Source organism: Macrosteles quadrilineatus, unplaced genomic scaffold (assembly GCF_028750875.1).
Source record: "Macrosteles quadrilineatus isolate MER2022 unplaced genomic scaffold, UCM_ALF_1.0 Scaffold_6__1_contigs__length_79288215, whole genome shotgun sequence".
Taxonomy (NCBI): domain Eukaryota; kingdom Metazoa; phylum Arthropoda; class Insecta; order Hemiptera; family Cicadellidae; genus Macrosteles; species Macrosteles quadrilineatus.
The window spans coordinates 71,218,260-71,236,073 of NW_026542599.1; the positions used below are offsets into that span (position 1 = coordinate 71,218,260).

A 17,814-nucleotide genomic window follows, 5' to 3' on the forward strand; every position below is an offset into this window, starting at 1 on the left:
TATGTCTATGCTAGTGACATTTTTAATTAAGTAAATCCAAACTTTTTAAGGAAAAGAGATCCAAACCCATTTAAGTTTTTTGAGCCGGGAATCGAACTCTTGTCTCCAGCACTGAAGTCCTAGACGTTAAGAGTTTAAGATAACTTTCAACAGAGCTGTGCCTTTGGCTAATCAAGTATAGGATGAGAAATTTTTTTTTTGCTATGTAGATATCTAATACTTTCGTGATGAAGGCAAAGGTTTATAAGCCTCCTAACACACGGGGCTAGACTTTCAACATTAGATTAGAACTAGCAGTACCCGTCCTTCGTACGGGGTTGGCATAAAAGTATAAAATGCTTATACTCAATCTTTGCGTTTGCATTGGGGGAGGACACGGTTTGATAACCTTTGCTTCTTTAGATTTACGGTATACTATAGTATTACACATCTACCATAGCCATAATCTTCTACCACTTCAACCAGAAAAAATATTAAAAATTCTCAAAATATCACAAATTATTCATAAATACATAAACATAACTGTAAACAATCCTACTTTGACAGTTTTCATTGCGTATCACAGTTTTTGTTGCTGTTTAGTTCAAATTAGCTGTTTTCATAAATGCAAAAAGAAAATAGTGCTGCACCCTGTAGGTAAATCTTATAACTTTTTAATGCTTTTGCATATCATAGAACCAATTTTTTAGTTGAAACAGCTGACTAAATTCTTTAATTCCCATTATGAATACTCATAAGGTTGCATGGGGAACCACATAACCACTAGAGCGTAGCCCGAAAGGATTTTTGAGATAAGAGTATGCCTATATGTTGATCGGGAATGTGAGCAGTAGTTAATGCGTGATTGAACTTCAAACAAACAAACTCACAAACTTTCACATTTATAATATTAGAAAGATGTTTGATAAATTTCGAGATAAAACAACTAATAGGCTACATAAACACAAGACTTACAAACATTAAAAAACAGTAAAAACTATTTATTTGTTTACACACTATTTACAAAAAGGTAAAAAATCTAACGGACTAAATAAAGTCTATAAGTACTATGTTGTATTGATAGTCAAAGGTTCTACAGTATTCCGTTTTCTCTGTGGCCATGGTCAATATAGTCCCACAGAAGGTCCCAAGCTGTTGTAGAAGGGGTTGGGAGGGAGGATGCAGGCTTGCTGAGTTACACAGCGGTTTGGCAACTTCATGGGGAGGATGTACATGTCTTGCTCAGCCACACCAGCATTGCTGATGATCTAGGGAACAAAGCATATCATGTATGGACTAGATTAAAGATTATGTTTTGCTATGTCGACCCAGCAGGGTGTGTTAAGGCAACAGTATTTTATGATCTCTAAAAACTAAAGCAAGAATATAGTTTTTGAAAAACAAACAGCAAAATTTGTGAGGTTGATTCAGCTTGTACTTGAAAAAAAATAGCTACACTTGGTCTATCAAGATGGCTTCTGTATGTAGTAGCCGATTGTATAATGACTATAGATTACACTTCACGGACTGGCAAACTTTGGCAAAATTGAATGATAGCTTTGTTACAAGATCAGCTGGTTCCTTAAGTCAGCTGGAACTGTTAAATTTATAAGGTCACTAACCTAATTAACATATAGGTATATGGCACACAAAAATGAAGCATGGAGTTTGTATATTTGACGACAATTATTTATATGAAGGAATTCCCTTAGGGCCCGATTTCCTAAGAGCCACGTCTTACACGCTTTCAAAGTTTACATTATTTAGTTAACCAAATGATAAACAGCTGGCCAATGCAATTAACAGCTGTTTAATTATTTTCTCAGTACATCAGTATCTATTTGAAATCTGGTTGGTTGGGATTTTATTCACCCTAGCAACCTGCACCACGTGACTTCAAAATCCGTGATATATTTGATATGTAGTTGATAAGGATGAAAAAGATTACGTCTCATCATATCCCAACTATTTTTATTGCGTGCGCGATCACTTCGAGGCATCATAGAAAACTTACATTTCCGTATGGATGTGAACAAAATTGTATCATGGCCATCTGTTTTGATGTAAAAAAATGTAAACTTGAAAAAGTTCAGATAATTGACAATAGAATTCAGCACAAACTATGAAATTTTGAAAGACTATAGGACGAAGGGCTTTCACGAGATGTCATCCAAACCAGCAAAAGACACATCTAGAGTATACGAGCTTTAAATTGATACCCAATATGCCTATAAAAATAAATATTTGAGGGTAGACTTGCTTCACACAAAAATCCAACAAATTCTTTTAATAATATAGATAGAGTGAAAATTTGTGTATTATTTCAAATGGTTATGTTTCATTGAAGAAAGTTAGGATATGAGTAGTAGATATTTTTTGTTTTCTACGAAATTTATACAGTTATATACAAGCTTCACTAACATTGAGGAAGAAAATCATTTTCTAAAATGACATCAATATTACGTAGCCTAATGTATATTGGTACACTACAGTGCGTGAATTTGCGAATAAGTAGTGAAATGCGTTAGGTAAGCATTTTCTTTTTAAAATTAAATCATACAGTTATAGAATTTTTTTAAACGCTTTAGTGTCTCTTCACGTACTTTATTGCCTAGTAAATATCAACTCCTTACCTGAATGAAGATAAAAGAATTTTATCAAACTAAACGGTTAAATTAAGTTTTGTTTGTAATTTACGTGTACCTATTTGGTACAGTAAATAAAAAAAAACCGCATTATTCTCTTCCGCGTTCTCTAATTAATTGCGAAGCACGGGCCACTCGTAACATGCTCAATGACCAATGCCAGCCGGGCTTCATAAATATTTCAAAAAATTTGAACTTTTCTCAAAATCAAACTGACATCCTTTTAGATTTTAATTTCTTGCTGATACACCAACAAAAGACCATTCAAAAAGTATTTTGTCGACTCACTTCTTCCACTTTGCGTAGGCAGGAGAGCCCGATGGGCCTGCATGAGCTGGACGCCCCTACAACGTACGGAGGTGACGAGGCTGAAAAAAATTTAAAATGTATTAGGCCTATCTATTAATCACAACATTTTATCATTGCAACCCAGCCTGGTTATGAGTGGCAATACAATAATATTAATTAGCGTAGTTAACAATGATAAAATACATTGAGTCGTAAATTTGGATCACTGGAAACTCCAAAACCACAATTGTAACGTTTAAACATCCTAACTAAATATTAGATACGACAAATGAACACCCTACCACAGTACAAAGGTTAATATGTGCTTGAGGAAGCAAATATAAATTTCCCCCCCTGGTAAAGTAATAGACTCATTGGGTTAAAAAGTTAACGTCGTAATTCTATGTCAATTACAAATGAAAAGTGCAGTTGCTTCAAACGAAAGTTTAACCCTGCAAAAGGTTAAAAGTTTGGAGCTGTTTTCACAGCTCCAAAAAAATACGGTAATGATAATCAAATAAAGTAATATTTCACCAACACTTTCCATTTGACAACATCAATAAACAAAATAATCAATTGAAAGTTTAGATAGGGCAAATAATCACAGCAGTAGTTCAAATTTCTTACCTCCATAATCAGAACACACATATCCCAGGAACGTGTCGCATCCAGCATATCCAAATACGTAATAGCTGAGTGTGCTCATTGGATCTGCAAGTATACGATCACTGATCACATAATAATGTTCCATTGGTTATAGTTCTAATATAGTGATAATGCAGATACTAGAAATGTTTTTAATCAGGTCATATAATAAACATTGCAAAACAATGAGGAGACATTATGAGCCTTGAAAAAACTTTGAAACAAAACCTGATTATGTTTAAACTAGGAGATGGACGAGATTGGATTTTTAGTTTGAGACGAGACGAGACGAAAATTTTTATTTCTCATAAAATTTCAATACGAGATCGAGACGGGATTTCCCTTCTCATACACAATGGGAAATGCACGTTTGACATTTATACCTGATTTTGTAACATTGTTAGATGACTGTTTAATCCATATATATAAAATCCAATGTATGTATGTATGTTTGTTTGTTTGTTTGTCCTTTAGGCAGGGGTTTTTTCAAAATTCCCGTCTCGAAAATTCTCAACCAAAAACAAATCTCGTCTCGTATAACGAGATTTAAAATTTCTCGAAAAATCTTTCGAGACTTCACCATCCTTAGCTAAGCAAATTAAGTCATATTTGGCTTTTTCCCCACGCTAAAATTAGTGCATGGAGACAATGAAATAGCACTAATGTCAATTTATTTAATTATGATTAGAATAGTACATTTCAAACGGTATGATAAAATACGATTCCCTAACTCATACTTGCTAAATACTTACTCGCAGAACGGAATGATCCTCTTCCAATTGAACTGATGATGGTGGATTGAATGGAATTCGAACCGTCGCAACTGGAATTCACCCAAAAATAATCAGTGTGAAGCTAAAATAAAGTTGTTCTGATTTTTACCAGTGGTTTGAGGGTCATTTGGAAATACAAGATTAGATGGTGGTAAAAATCCACCATTGACGGAAATGTCCAATAAATTCACTTTGGTCGACAGGACCAAACAATATCTTGGAATATTTGAACGTTAGTTATAAGTAACTTTAGATTTTCATGTATGTAATTCCCTTTATTCAAATACTGAAATAGAACTATTTATAAATGGTAACTTAATTGGATGTTTTTTGCAACGCAACTCTAATAATTGCAAGATATAAGATTCACTGTTTAGGTACGAAACAAGCTCATTATAGTCAAAGCTCATAGGTTGATAGTATGATAATATAGCCATGCTTCGTTTATTCATTGCCGATCAGCTGATATGAATTATATTGTTGTTATCTTCATGGCTTAGTATAATTGGGAATGTATTGTAAACTAGCAGTGTACCCGTCCTTCGTACGGGGTTGGCATATAAGTATAAAATGCTTATTGCAGTTATACTCAAGCTTTGTGTGTGCAATGGGGGGAGGACACAGTTTGATAACATTCGGTTCTTTAAATGTACGATATACTACAGTATTACACATCTACCATAGCCATAATGCTCTACCACTGCACCTAAACAATTGAAAAAAATAAACCATCACAAATTCGCACAATAACGCACATTATTTATTAAATTAAACACATTGGCCTAAACATAACTGTAAACAATCCTACTTTGACAGTTCTCATTGCGTAACACAGCCGTTTGTCGCTGCTTAGTCCAAATTAGCTATTGTTATAAATTAATACTAGTGCTGCACCCCGTTGGTAAATCTTACAAGTTTTTTATGCTATTGCATATCATAGAACCAACCTGTTTAGTTGAAACAGCTGATTAAATTCCTTTTAAATATGTATACTCTTAAGGTTAACATGATGAACTACAGAGCCACTGGGGCAGAGCCCGAAAGGATTTTTGAGATAAGAATATGCCTATATGTTAATCGGGAATGTGAGCTATCATCATGTCAAATTTCAGCCCAATCCGTCCAGTAGTTAACGAGTGATTGAACTTCAAACAAACACACACACTTTCACATTTATAATATTAGTAGGCCTATGACAACGTGGTGTTTTCGCTAACTCAAAGAGTATATTATATTCTAGAAGAACACCAAAAATTAATGATTTGTTTTACACCAATAAATGTGTGCAATTAAGTTTTCAGGTTGATAAAATAGCTAATAAAATACACTACAGGTTCTATAAAATGTTCAAATACATAATACTTATTTCCCATATTCAACATAAGTGCATTGATAATTTTACAAGCTGGATGAGTTTGGAAAAACCAACAAATCTAATTTCCATAAAATACCTTATAACTCTGAACCATGTGGACAACAATGCAATAATACATATCAGCTGATCGGCAATGAAGTAAAAGAAAGAATGCGGCCATCTTTTTTTTCCCTCGTTTCTCCCTGTGTTTTGTTATTTTGGTTTGCAAAAAAACACTGTATAATAATTCGTTTTGTGCTTCATGTTTTAGACGATTAGAAAAAAAACTCAATTTGAATTAAAAATGTACAAAGAATATTCATTAATTAATAGTCTTATTATTCTACTTACTATACGGATGATATATACAGCATTGCAGTATTGGGGTCGTCTGGGAGTGGGAAGTAAGTCAGACACACATTATCTAGTAAAACACTCTCTTCTGTCTTCGGTAAGATTGTGTAAAAGACCGGCTGGTCACATATGAGCTGAAAAATTTAGTTTAAGATTTTATACATGAAGCTTTGTAAAAATATTTACTCGTCAGACACATAGAAGTATCATAAAAATGCGAATAATTATTTAACATACTTATTTTCCACAGACATTTCGGTGTTTGTCCAATTCTGTACACGATAATCGGCAAACAAAAGAAATTCATTGTAACAGTAGGTTTTTGATACATTTAAATAGACTACGCGGGCAACAGCTCTAGTAACAGTTGATTGATAAGGATTGGGTGGTCTATGGTCCTAGTTTTTTTTTTTTTTTTTTATTAATGCATTTTACTTTAATTAATATTTAGTAAAAAATTTCACTTTGTTAGTTTTCACATGTCTTCTGAGCCAATGAGATCTTTTATTTTAAAATCTTGTTACTCTAACGTTGTTCTTTGTTACGTTTTCTATAGCCAAATGATAATTTAGTTTATAATACAATAAACCATTTCTCATGGCTTACCTTATTAAGAGTACCATCTATTGTGGTTGGAGGAGAGCACTCTTGACCGAAACCATGTTGTAGAGTTAGCAAAACCACTAGGAGAGGCCCAACAATACTTACATGGTTAGACCTAGAAAAAAGTGTATAAACCACACATTAAAAAATTTACTTTTATATACACTTTATACAATTTTAATCAGTAGCGTGCAGTTTTACAAGTCGTCCACTGTATCTTGAACAATTAAATTAATTATCAAAATAACCCCGCCGCAGCAAACCTGTAGACTAAGCGAATTTACATTTGCCTGATAGGATTTACACTAAAATGTCTCCTTAAAAATATCAAATTCATTCCTTATTAATAAAATTACTTTAACGAGTACTTAGGTTTGCTGCAACAGGGATGGTAAAAGTGTTTTTTTATGTTAATAGTTTAGTAAGAAATAAATGAATTGTTCAAATTTGATCAAAATATGTTCATAAACACGCTAACTACAACAGTTGACTTATCCTTCATAACAATAAGATAGGAATTTTAAATTTTAAATTTTTCGAATTTTCTCCGTAACAATTAGGCGCACAATAACGCTTCAATATACGAAATGATTTTTTAAAGCTCTTTAAAAAGGTTCAGAGAAAAATTGTGAAATTTGTGTTTTGAGGGTCAAATATGAGAAAACACAGTTTTTTACCCCATAATCCACCCCGTAAAACCCCGTTCCCATGGTTCGATCATGCTGGTTTTCGAACTCATTCAAGTTTATCTCGCCTTACACATTTAAACCAAATTTAATCAAAATTGGACAAAAATTACTCAAGTTATCGCGTTCACGGACGAATATATATTAAAATTCTGAAGGAATGGTGTTTTGGCCTCTGGGGTCTGTTTGGCCTACTTACGTTTTGCGAATTTCCATATAGGGAAATTCAATAAAAACAAAAATAAAAATCCAATACATTTTATAACGATCTACATAATACGAAAATACTACGTAACGTTAACTTACATGACTTGAGGGCTGAAAATAGAGGCTATCACACGTAGCCATCTAACCGTATTGTTGACTTAAAGTTGATACAAGTTTTCCTTATTAGGTTTATTGAGGTCAATGATTTGCATGAAAATAAAAAGACTCAAATTGTTGTACCATAGACTAAGCAACACAAGAGAGCATCTATGGTTGTACATTGTAATACAAGTAAAACATGGACAAGCTGTTGTCATAATGTATTTAAATGAAAGATAGATGAATTGTGGTTTGCAAATAAAGTGGTATTAAACTATCACATAGTTGTACGTCATGGCAACAATATAAAAATCAATGTATTCCAAAAATTATTGTTTTTAGCCTACATTAAGACATAGACTATGATTAAGATTTATAAAGGTTTCACATGTCCGTTTGATGAATTGTTTTCCATGATTTTGAATTAAACATCCAATGGACGATGAATTTTACTTGGTCACGAATGTATAGACAAGATTAATATACTGTTACAGACTATGTTAATAATATTTATATTTATATTCGATACAAAAATCTCTCTCAATCATGACTGCCAATTATGTTTTCAACTCTTAAACAAAGCCAAGATGCGAAAGGCTTTTTATTACCGTATTATTTGTGAGGAACAATGTTTGAAAATATTTAGTACAGAGAAATAGAGGAGTAATATGCACCAACATTATTGTATTAAACTTTTCACATATCATCATAATGTCTTAAACTTAGATTCATTTACTTTGGCTGTGTAGACATTTCCTTGTCCTACAATCTATGGGAAATTTGATGGTAAATCAGAAACGAAAGCAAGCAAACGATGATTGTAGAGGTAACTTACTTGTACATGACTTTGCAGAGAGGAAGCACAATGTGATGTTACAATTCGTACCACTTCCTTTATCATACACTTTATTGACTTGTGTATTTATCAGCAAACTAAATACCGTGTGTTGTGTGCTAAGTTCATTGTACAAGATGGTTTGACTAGAGCGAAACTATAAGGAATATATGCGGGAATCGAACCCGTTCCTTCCACAACGAAGGTTAAGATTTGCGGTGAAACATGCAAAAAGAGCCAATAGGAATACGCAACACACTAGAAACAGCTGGGGCCTGTTTCATAAAAAAATACTAATAGAGTAAATCAGCTGATCGCCTAATGCGATTCTAATGGAAATTACAAGTTGCAACTTGTAATTAAACAACTGTAGTTTATTATGAAACAGGCCCCAAGAGGGTTGTATTTTGAGCTGAATCAAACAACGGCTCGCTCTATGATTCTAAAGATTATGACTCCTTTCTAATCAGCTGGGTGTCGAAAATAGTATTTTTCCTACAGTCACCCGACAAAGTTGGCTTCCTTGTACTGTTTATAGTACAGAAAGCTGCTAATTGCTGCATATTTATACTTTGCCGTACGGTTTATACTTTGCCGTACGGTTTATACTTTGCCGCACATCAGGATTCCAACGAAACAACACAAAACAGCGTTGTTCCATTATGCACGTAATCCGTGTACGCTTCGAAATAGGTTGGCAACACTTAAAGATAATTATACTATGAGCAGCTGATTGACTATTATAACTACGATTTAACCTGTCATTTCGTGTTTATAGTTTCGGTATTTCTGAACTTTCTGGACTTTTCTTTTAAACGTTTTTAAAACCTTCCTACGATCTGAATAAACAAGAAAATACCTTTTAAGCATTTTTTTTAGGCGCGGAAACCACTTCAAATTACAAAAACATACGGAACTATATTCTCAAAACGCGGAGCACATTTCTTGCCGAGGAAAAATAGCGGAGTGATATGGACCGCGGGTACTACTTTCTCTAGGGCACCATTTGTGTTGCCAGCTGAACCTAAAAACGTGTTGCATAGTGTTTGAAAGACTAATTATTTATATGCTTTATAGTGACTGTAGGAAAAATATAATGTGTAACACGAGTGAAAAAGGCCTTTGCTGCACTCGAGATCATTCCACACTCGCCTGCGGCTCGTGCGTAAACATTGCTCTCGTGTGCAGCAAAGTGCCACTTTCACCACTAGTTACACAAATAACTATTTCTATACGTATTGTATTATTTCATCCCGACAACCATTGTTAAACACATTATTGTAAAATTTTGTAACACTCTTAATTAACTCATTAAACTTCCTACGTTTTATATTGACATGTTAGATAATTGAAACTAGGCTACTTGCCTTATCAATTGAATGCAGTTCTATTTATAAACTTAGCACTGCATTGTCAGTTGCAATTATTGAGATGTAAATAAACGGTATCAAACTGACCGTTGGTATGAGTAACTATGATATTTTACGGGTAAAATAAAAAATAAAATTGTAATAACTTCCGAACCGTAATAATTATACCATTGGAGATTAACATTTTGTTTAGAATTAAAAGGACCACCATTTTATGGAGTTTTATAGGAAAATCACAATTAAAAATGCGAATTTCAAAAAATGTTATTGACTACATACCAAATTCAAAATTGGACCACAGGTGTAGCCTGTAGCTCTGCACACATCCACACATAAATTCACACACTCACAGACAGACAGATGCCACTAAGAAAACCACTTTTTTATTCAGGGGGACCAAAAACGGACATTTTCGCCCAAAACTCAAACTCGAAGATTTTGACGAAAACAATACTTTCTCCATATACTATGCATAGAGGGAGTAAATCAAAATAAAATCTTTCCTATTTCCTCAACTAGGGATTGATTAAGTAAAGAGAAATGTTGAAATGTGCTGTATCTTACCTATGAACAAATTGGCAACCTGGAAATAATATAATACAAAATCGCATTTCTCAGAAACGCATTTGTTCAAACTCCCAAGTTTGATGAATTTAAAATAATTCAACAGAATTTGAGTAGGGATAGGTTAAGAGGAATGAAGGGAATAAAATTAAGGATGTTTTGGTAATTGTTTTACAGTATATATGAGTGGTCTAAAGTAACAATATGGGCTTGAAATGATGTTAATGTTTTACAAATCATTTATTAATAACAAAAAAGGGTTGGACACTTAATCATTCAAACAGACGTTTAAACATGCAATTTGGCTTTAAAACCTCTTTGCATGTCATCTTTATTATGTCAAAAAATCATAGCAAGTTGATTAACGGATTGAGCTAAAATTATTGATGGAAAGAATCTAGATTTAAGTTTTAAATCACAAAATATACCATTGACCTTTAGACACAATTTTTACAAATAGATAGATAGTTAATTTCATGGCATGTCTATTACTATAAGTTAGGTTCTTTTATAGAATAACAACAATCCAAACAAAAAAATCACAAATCAACAAACAAATCTCACAAATTTGACGTTAAGAAGATTTATTAATAAAGATTAGTTATATAATTATTATGTTTTCAAATTACTCCCCAGGGTTGATTCATTTGTTTTTCGTTATGTGTTTAAATCACCGGAAAGTTTCAAGAAATTTACAGATCCCGTCTTAATTTCACTAAAAATCTCCCCATTACACAATTGATGTTGAACTGGTTAAAGACGTACTAGAAACTTGAAGATTATGTAGATGTGATGGTCATGTGCCGAAGTTTATGAATTCAAACCCTTTGAAATTTCTTATTTCTACAAATCCCAAAGATCCAACCCCTCCCTTTTTGACCAAAAAGGGCAAGTGGGGAACAAGAGTAAAATTTCTAAAAAATGTATACTTTTGAATTTTTTTATTCTTCTTTCTGACAGGTATGACCAATATTTGTCTCGATGATTATATAAGGTATAGAAAACCTCACAAAAGGTAAATTTAACCTTTTTTAGTTTAGTTCTTTATTTATTCATTGGAGTGGCCCCTGGTACCTTAAGAGGTACTTGGTCTCGCTCACGCATTGCATCCAGGCGTCTTTTTCTTGACCATCAGTTTCATTCCTTCCCATTCTTCCTTTTCCTTCCTTCCTTTCCTTTCCTCATCTTTCGTGCTTTCCTTCCTCTTTCCCCAGTCAGCGACATTTTAATAACATATGAAATTTGAAGGCTGATGAGTATTGTTCATCGTGGATTACTTTATAAACAGTGTAAGCTATTCAAGTTAGTAAAATTATAAATTTTATGCATTATTAGGTACACATCAAAACCGCCGGGGTATATAGAAATAATCCATATAAAAGTAAATTCTTTTACTATTAAGGATGTGTCAATCCTTTTCTTAATATTAAACAAATAAATTTTATCCCTAAAGTTTTGTTATTTTATAGATTTCCCATTCGTTTATTTGGTAAATATATTTTGAAAATTGTGTCAAACTTTCTTAAGATAATACTTTAAAATGCGTTCGGCAACTAGTAGCCTATTAGCCCCAAACTGGAAAATAAGCTGATTTAATAAAAATATAAGTTGAGGGTATAAAAGAAACCTTTAGGGTGGAGCTGTGAGAGTAGATTTTGGTGTACTTAAACACAAGACTAATATAAAGAGTGCGATATTGAATTTCAGTTAGTAGGGTCAAATTTAAATGTACAAAAATAATTGTATTGATTGATATACAAAGAATTGTGAAATACACTATTTGAGTGTTGTATATTACACATTTACTAATCAATATTTTCATAAATTTAATACGAACACATTTTCAGCCTTTTTTATCCATTAAAAATAAAGGTTGAATATAGGTTATTACTACACAAAGTTCACCCACTTATCATTATTCCTGGAAAAATATAAATTCAATATGGAGTTCAGCCTTATTTTCGTTCATAAATAGGGGTTTCCTAATAAAATACCCCTGTTTATGTAATCAACTGCATATAGCCTGTTTACAAAATGGTTTTTAAGGGGAAGGTTTCCTAAGTTCCCCACTACTTATTTTTGGCTTAATGTATACATCAGCTGATCAGTTGTCAGCTGTTGTTTCGAGGTTATGGTGAGGTGGAGGGAATGGAATCACTTCAACTCAAACAGCCTAAAGTCTGTGAACAGAGTGTAATACAAAAGTTGATGGTTTTACACTTTGAAACCTCCACACTTTACACAAGTACTGATTAATACTATACCCGACTTAAAATATTAAAGATTAATATTTCGTAAACACAAATTGAAATTCGAGATCGGACCCAAACTTAAAATATTAAAATGATAGGTAGACTTCCATATCTGTTGGCACAAACAACCGAATGAAAATATCGATTATTCGATTGTTTCATTCAATATATCGATCGATATTTTCATTCGGTTAATTGTGCCAACATATACGGAAGGCTACCCAAAATGATAATGTTAATAGCAAAAAATAGACCAATAGATTATTCATATCAAATTTTCTATTTGCAGAACATTAAATGAACGCTGTATAACAGTGTACGATTCTTCTAGGGATGGTCAATACACTAGTCCCACTGAAGGCCCCAGCTTGTTGTAGAAGGGGTTGGGAGGAATGGTACAAGCTGCTTGGTTGACACATCTATTGGGCAGCTTCATAGGAAGGACATACATATCCTCTAGGGGTAGTCCTGCATTCTCGATTATCTGGATGACAAAACATGTAAACATAAGTTGTTACAAAATAAAAGCAAGGATGGAAAAGGATGATTTGTTAAAATTGCAAGGACGTTACAACACAAGAACATTACATAACATCAAATTAGAGTAGCTTTAAACCAGGATGATCTACGTGGTTTCAAATTCTTTATTTGATTTCCTCAAATTGTTGTGGCTTTTAGTTGCAAACTACACACTGTTTAGGATATATTACGAATCAAATGCAACAATCTTGAAATGTTTTCAACGTATGCAAACTCTTTGGTTAGTAAAATAACTCAAACTATCACCAGAATAATTTAGATTTTAGTTTCACCACACCGACTCAACAAGTAAAGGTGCGAAGATGACTGAAGGACGAGATTACAGCCAAGTAGGTTTTGTAAACATTTTAGAGTATAAAATAAAACTCTTTCATTTAATAACATTTTGCTGCAATACGTAAGCACTGGAAATACTCATTAGTTTATTGATAATTTTAGACCTAAAAAATAATTTTAAAATGTTTTAGGGTATTTTAAATTTACTTCGACCCTGCAAAGTTAAAATTGTAAATGTAATACTGTAATGATTGATGTTTTCTTACCTCTTCGATTTTTCGTAGACACGACAGTCCGATTCCACGACAATTTTTGGTGACTCCAAATGTGTGCGGTTTTTCGTACTCTAAAAACAGAGCATGATTAATAAAATGTAAACACTCTTATCGATAGAATATGGAGGGTAAATCACAGATTCATTATTTTCGGCGGGATAAAAGCGGCATCGCCGCAGCTCCGGCCTACAGCTGTAGCACGGAGAGTCTGCGCAAAGGCCGCCGGTGCGACGTTGCCACATCCCAATGCCGAAGCCTTGGATTAGAGGAAACTAATTCTTGTACACATTGTAAAAAGGTTAAACTTACCTCCAAAGTCAGAACACCTGTAGCCAATGAATGTGTCACATCCTGCATATCCGACGAAATAATCGAGATACGTCACTCTCGGATCTGGAATATAAATCAAATATATCAACGAAAGAAAAAACGTAAGTTACCATGAAATTGTTCTATAAAACATATCCACGTTTGCACAGAAAAGTTTAAATGTAAAATTGAACCAAACAGATTTTTTTTTAAAGATGACATATTTTACTACCAGTGTTCAATAAACGTGAACATTTTGTTTCATTATCTTTGTTTTACTTTCTACAGTATATGAAAAAGTAAAATAAAACAGTTATCCTGTAACTATTATAAAAGTCTGCTAATTTTTTATCCCTCTGACATATTCTCTCAATTTTAATATTTACAATCATCATTATCTCTCTGGACCTTCAAACTATTTTTCAGTACCCTTTCCTCATTTTATTCTTTTATATCTTAATATTTAAGTTTATTATCTTTAAATAACATTTTATCGCCTTACCTAACTTTGGTCCTTCGAGCCGGATACTGAATATCAGTCCTTGCTTAGAGTCAATTAACCAGACCTATTTTAGTTTCCCGGTAAGTTATTTTATAAAACATAAAACTTAAATCATAAACATAAAAAAATTAGTGATGCCAATTCTATGAGTAAGATGTGACCTTCAAGGCCTGGAAATAAATCTATTGATGAAAATCGTCTAAATGTAACAGAAGTTTGCAAAAGCTGTTCATGTGTTTAACATGTTGATTGCTTAAAATTGCATTGTTTTTCTTTTAAGATGTTCTTTACTTACTAGCCGTTAAAGTTGTTCCTTTTCCAATGGAAGTCACAATAAAGGATTCGACATAGTTTGAACCATCGCAACTGTAACATTTGTTGAAGAATAAAGCACAAAATAATTATAAGAATAGTTCCCAAACAACCACAGCAATAATCATAAACTTCAGGTACATGTTTATTAGGAGATAGAGTAAGAAAATTGTAAAATTTGAAATCTATTATCAATTTATGTTTGTAATTTACTACTAAATTATATAACAACTTTCATTTCACTTTTTTTACATTTTATCCTCTTTCGAAATAGTTTAAATTAACATTACCTTTTATAAAATACCAATAACCTTTTATATAAAATTTTCTCTTTGCCGGATATTTATGACTTGCTAAAACGTTAAAGTTTAAAACTTTTCATCTATGCCACTTACTTAGATTTCAATTTGAAAATTTGGATTATGGCGCACAATAATGTACAGGGTGGCCGAAAAGTACCTTTACACAATGTTTAGTATGTGGTCCACTGTCCACTGTCATTATAAACACGACTGATGACCAAATATGTGTACGTGAGTAGTAAGGAAACCGTGGGGATGAGAATCAAGGCTCATTCTCTCTTCCCCCACCACCATTTCGCCCCTAGAAACCAAATAAATCTATCTTTAGTGTAAAGGGACTTTTTAGCCACCCTGCATTTACTTTATACACTTTACACTGCATTATAGATCAAGGATAGCTGTGTGGTTTCGAATCACCATACTTCTGACTGTTCTCTAGATTGAATCGATGACCACCTAATTAGACAAACATTTTAACCACATAGACACATAGCCATATTTTATTAAGCTGTTGTCACGAAATCAGCTTACTTTATTGGTGTATACTTACTACGAGCTGCGTAGTCTTGTGTTAAACATTCGTGATTCATTTTTAGGCATTTTTAGGAAAGAAGTATCTTAAGCAGAAATTTTCACCCTAATCATTTTGTAAACTAGTTCTATACCGGTTTCTTATATGTTTAATAGTTGGGAAAATGTATAACAGTGGCATATGAAAAAGTCAAATTCTTCCTACTTACTAAACAAACGAGTCATGCTCTATGATAGTGTTTGGATCGTCAGCTAGAGGCATGAAGGTAACACAAACGTTGTCCAGCAACATGTTCTCCTCAGTCTTGGGAAGGAAGCTTAAGAAGTTTGGTTGGGTATTCAAAATCTGCAAATTCAAGTGCAAAATCACCAAATCACCAATAAAATAACAGATTAATATTGTAAAAGTAGTGAGGTTGAATATTTTCATTGATTATCATGAATGCTAATTACTTACCAATAAATTACCTGCTTATTAAATTCAAATAGGAAAATCCTTGGGGTCTCAACTTTGTACTTTAAAGTCTTTACAAATCATCAATTGGCAAAAAAATACAATTAAAGTTTGGACAAATTGCTTGAAAAGCAATTAATAAACTACTGTGGGACTAAACTAGGTTTAAAGGCGTTTCAGGAATGTCAAAATGTAAACAGTTTTCAAGCTCTATTACGAGTTCTCTTACCTTGTGAATAGAAAAATCGATGGTAGGTGGATGCAGACATTCTTGACCATATAGACTATTTATGGACAGAAGACCCAGCAATGAGTAGAGAATGGATTTCACACAGCCATACCTGTGAATTGCAAGGTAAATTTAAATAAATATTAAATATACATTTTATTTGTCTTAGTCTCAAAACACCAAACAATCTTCTAATATATAAAATTCTCGTGTCACAGTGTTTGTCTGCAAACTCCTCCGGAACGACTTCACCGATCGTTATGAAATTTGGTGTGTAAATTCTGTAGGTATGCGAATCGGACGTAAACTATTTCCCGTTTCGAAATTCTTAAAAGGGCTCCGCCCAGTGGCTCTGGAGTTTCCCATGTTAACCTTATGAGAAATGGAATTAATGAATCTTAACAGCTGTTTCAATTAAACAAGTTGGTTCTGTTCTATGATGTTCAATAGCATTAAAGTTACAAGGATTACCAACAGGGTGCAGCACTATTATTTCTTTTACATTTATGACAACAGCTAATTTGCAACCAAAAGGTGAGTGAGCGTAGCGAACAAACTTCAACCTGGAGGCGAGTTAGCGTAGCGAACGAGCTAACCTGAAGGCAAGTGAGCGCAGCGAACGAGCTCCAACCTAAAGGTGAGTGAGCGTAGCGAACGAGCTCCAACCCAAAGGTGAGTGAGCGTAGCGAACGAACTTCAACCTGGAGGCGAGTTAGCGTAGCGAACGAGCTAACCTGAAGGCAAGTGAGCGCAGCGAACGAGCTCCAACCTAAAGGTGAGTGAGCGTAGCGAACGAGCTCCAACCCAAAGGTGAGTGAGCGTAGCGAACGAACTTCAACCAGGACGTGATTGAGCGATGCGAACGAGATCATCTTGAAAATTAAACGTAACGGTACTTTCTTTCCATCGGTCTGTCTTAGGGGAAACCTATAACTTAGGCGATACGAAGTTCGCCGGGTCAGCTAGTTACTGTATAAAAATATTGAATTAGTTGTTTCTTGTTTTGCATTGTTGAACCACAATTGCGTTCTTAGTAGATAAGACACTTCATAGTAAAGTATCTACGAGTTTATAATCCCTCAAAATAGAAAATTAAAAAATTATTAATTTTGCTCAAAGACTAGGTTAGATATCTAGTTAAATCGTGTATCCAGAAGCTATGATTCAAAAATTTAACAACCTCCAGAAAATTTATCTATAAAATAGCAATGTCAAAAATGAATTTACATATATTTTGATATTGTTTATCAACTAACTTCTAATTTAGTATATCTAAAACTAGTATATTTAAAATTATTTCCAATAGAACGAATAGGCATTGTTTAAGTAGAATATAGTCCTTTGCTATTGAAATTTAAACCTCATAATATTAAAAACTTTGAATAAGTAACTGTTTTACTTACATGTCCGTTGAGTATAGTGCTGCCTTG

General features: G+C 33.3%; 2 protein-coding genes across 2 annotated transcripts in view; both read right to left on the minus strand.

Moving 5' to 3' along the window:
* Positions 1–1,033: 1,033 nt before the first annotated feature.
* Positions 1,034–7,657, minus strand: LOC128996128 (uncharacterized). Its single transcript, XM_054421247.1, has 7 exons — positions 7,634–7,657; positions 6,645–6,756; positions 6,036–6,172; positions 4,310–4,380; positions 3,540–3,623; positions 2,913–2,992; positions 1,034–1,247 (listed from the first exon to the last, which is right to left on the minus strand). Coding segments are annotated over exons 1-7 (630 nt in total). The 5' UTR covers positions 7,636–7,657; the 3' UTR covers positions 1,034–1,103.
* Positions 7,658–12,984: 5,327 nt separating this feature from the next.
* The window catches only part of LOC128997625 (uncharacterized), a 6,715-nt gene continuing 1,885 nt past the window's right edge, over positions 12,985–17,814 (minus strand). The window contains exons 2-7 of the mRNA XM_054423264.1: positions 16,385–16,496; positions 15,911–16,047; positions 14,852–14,922; positions 14,055–14,138; positions 13,737–13,816; positions 12,985–13,138 (exon numbers count right to left, since the gene is read on the minus strand). Coding sequence (XP_054279239.1) covers positions 12,992–13,138; positions 13,737–13,816; positions 14,055–14,138; positions 14,852–14,922; positions 15,911–16,047; positions 16,385–16,496 — 631 coding nt within the window. The 3' untranslated portion in view covers positions 12,985–12,991. The remainder of the gene's footprint in view (positions 13,139–13,736; positions 13,817–14,054; positions 14,139–14,851; positions 14,923–15,910; positions 16,048–16,384; positions 16,497–17,814) is intronic.

Bases quoted from the DNA above. Each gene is read 5' to 3' on its own strand.
- LOC128996128 (XM_054421247.1), bottom strand. The intron at 3,624-4,309 runs GTAAGTATTTAG...GTATACTTGCAG, and splicing joins AGGATCATTCCGTTCTGCGA to ATCCAATGAGCACACTCAGC. The intron at 1,248-2,912 runs GTGAGTCGACAA...TTTGTTCCCTAG, and splicing joins GCCTACGCAAAGTGGAAGAA to ATCATCAGCAATGCTGGTGT.